The sequence below is a fragment of the Danio rerio genome, chromosome 9 (assembly GCF_052040795.2).
Source record: "Danio rerio strain M-AB ecotype USA chromosome 9, GRCz13ab, whole genome shotgun sequence".
In the NCBI taxonomy this organism is placed as follows: Eukaryota; Metazoa; Chordata; class Actinopteri; order Cypriniformes; family Danionidae; genus Danio; species Danio rerio.
In genome coordinates, this window is record NC_141029.1 from 1,197,501 (window position 1) to 1,198,720 (window position 1,220).

General features: G+C 44.3%; 1 protein-coding gene across 1 annotated transcript in view; it reads left to right on the forward strand.

The window, feature by feature from the left end:
* The window catches only part of LOC101883674 (FERM, ARHGEF and pleckstrin domain-containing protein 1), a 56,349-nt gene extending 55,546 nt beyond the window's left edge, over positions 1-803 (forward strand). Inside the window, exons 25-26 of the mRNA XM_087267268.1 lie at positions 1-126; positions 577-803. The exon at positions 1-126 is cut by the window's left edge and continues 26 nt beyond it. Coding sequence (XP_087123394.1) covers positions 1-126; positions 577-652 — 202 coding nt within the window. The 3' untranslated portion in view covers positions 653-803. The remainder of the gene's footprint in view (positions 127-576) is intronic.
* The last annotated feature ends 417 nt before the right edge of the window (positions 804-1,220 follow it).

Consider the following 1,220-nt stretch of genomic DNA (forward strand, 5'->3'; position numbering starts at 1 on the left):
TCTGCTGGGTTATTCAGTCTCAGACGCCGCACACACAGACATCATCCACAAAGATCACGTCTTCAAGCTGCAGTTCAAGTCTCACGTCTACTACTTCAGGACGGAGAGCGAATACTGCTTCCACAGGTACACACACATGCACACACACACACACACACACACACACACACACACACACACACACACACACATCATAAGATTAGTGTTTATTAAAATATAATTAAACTCGGGCGGCACGGTGGCTTTGGTTAGCTCTGTTGCCTCACAGAAAGAAGGTCACTGGTTCAAGTCCTGCTTTTGTGTGGAGTTTGCATGTTCTCCCTGTGTTGGCGTGGGTTTCCTCCAATTGATGGGAATTGATGGACTAAATGGGTTGTATCGTATGTGTGTGTGTGAATGAGTGTGTATGGGTGTTTAACAGCACTGGGTTGCAGCTGGAAGGGCATCCTCTGTGTAAAACATATGCTGGATTAGTTGGTGGTTCATTCCGCTGTGGTGACCCCTGATGAATAAGGGACTAAGCTGAAGGAGAATGAATGAATGAATGTTGTGTGGTGATGTCTCCTCTCTGTGCAGATGGATGTCGGTGATCAGAAGCGCTACAGTCTCCGCCAGCAGAACCCGCTATCTGAACCGGACAGAACCAGACTGAACACAATATCTGAGCTGGACCGAACCAGACTGAACCCCTCAGAAACTGCCATCTGACAACAACACAAACCTACAGACTAGGGATGAGACGGTTCACGGAAACTAAATTTACCCTTCGGTGCTCTTGTCACAGTTCGGTACACATGTATACCGAATTCTTCATACTTTCTTTTTGTTTGTTTTTAATATTTTAATCCTTTCAGATTTCCAGCATCCCGCCAACTGCGTCCGAAATCGCCTACTCAGTAGGTACTGCATTCGAGTTTACTACTCGACGACTCTATACAGTGTGAATGTGAGTGGTGTCAGTGCAGAATTAGTAAATTACGAGGTAGAGATCTGCGCAGGGCTGAAATTTTAATCCAGCCAGGTTTTATATCACACCCGACTGTTCCCGCCGTATATTCAGTCTTTGTTTACCCGCTGCTCGACCCGCCTGGTTTTCTACCTGACCCGACTGTTGCCTCTAAATTTAGATCTGGTTTTCAAAATCTCACATTAAAATTGGGCACTACCTAAAGAACGAGAGATAAAAATAATAATAATAATAATAATAATAATAATAATAA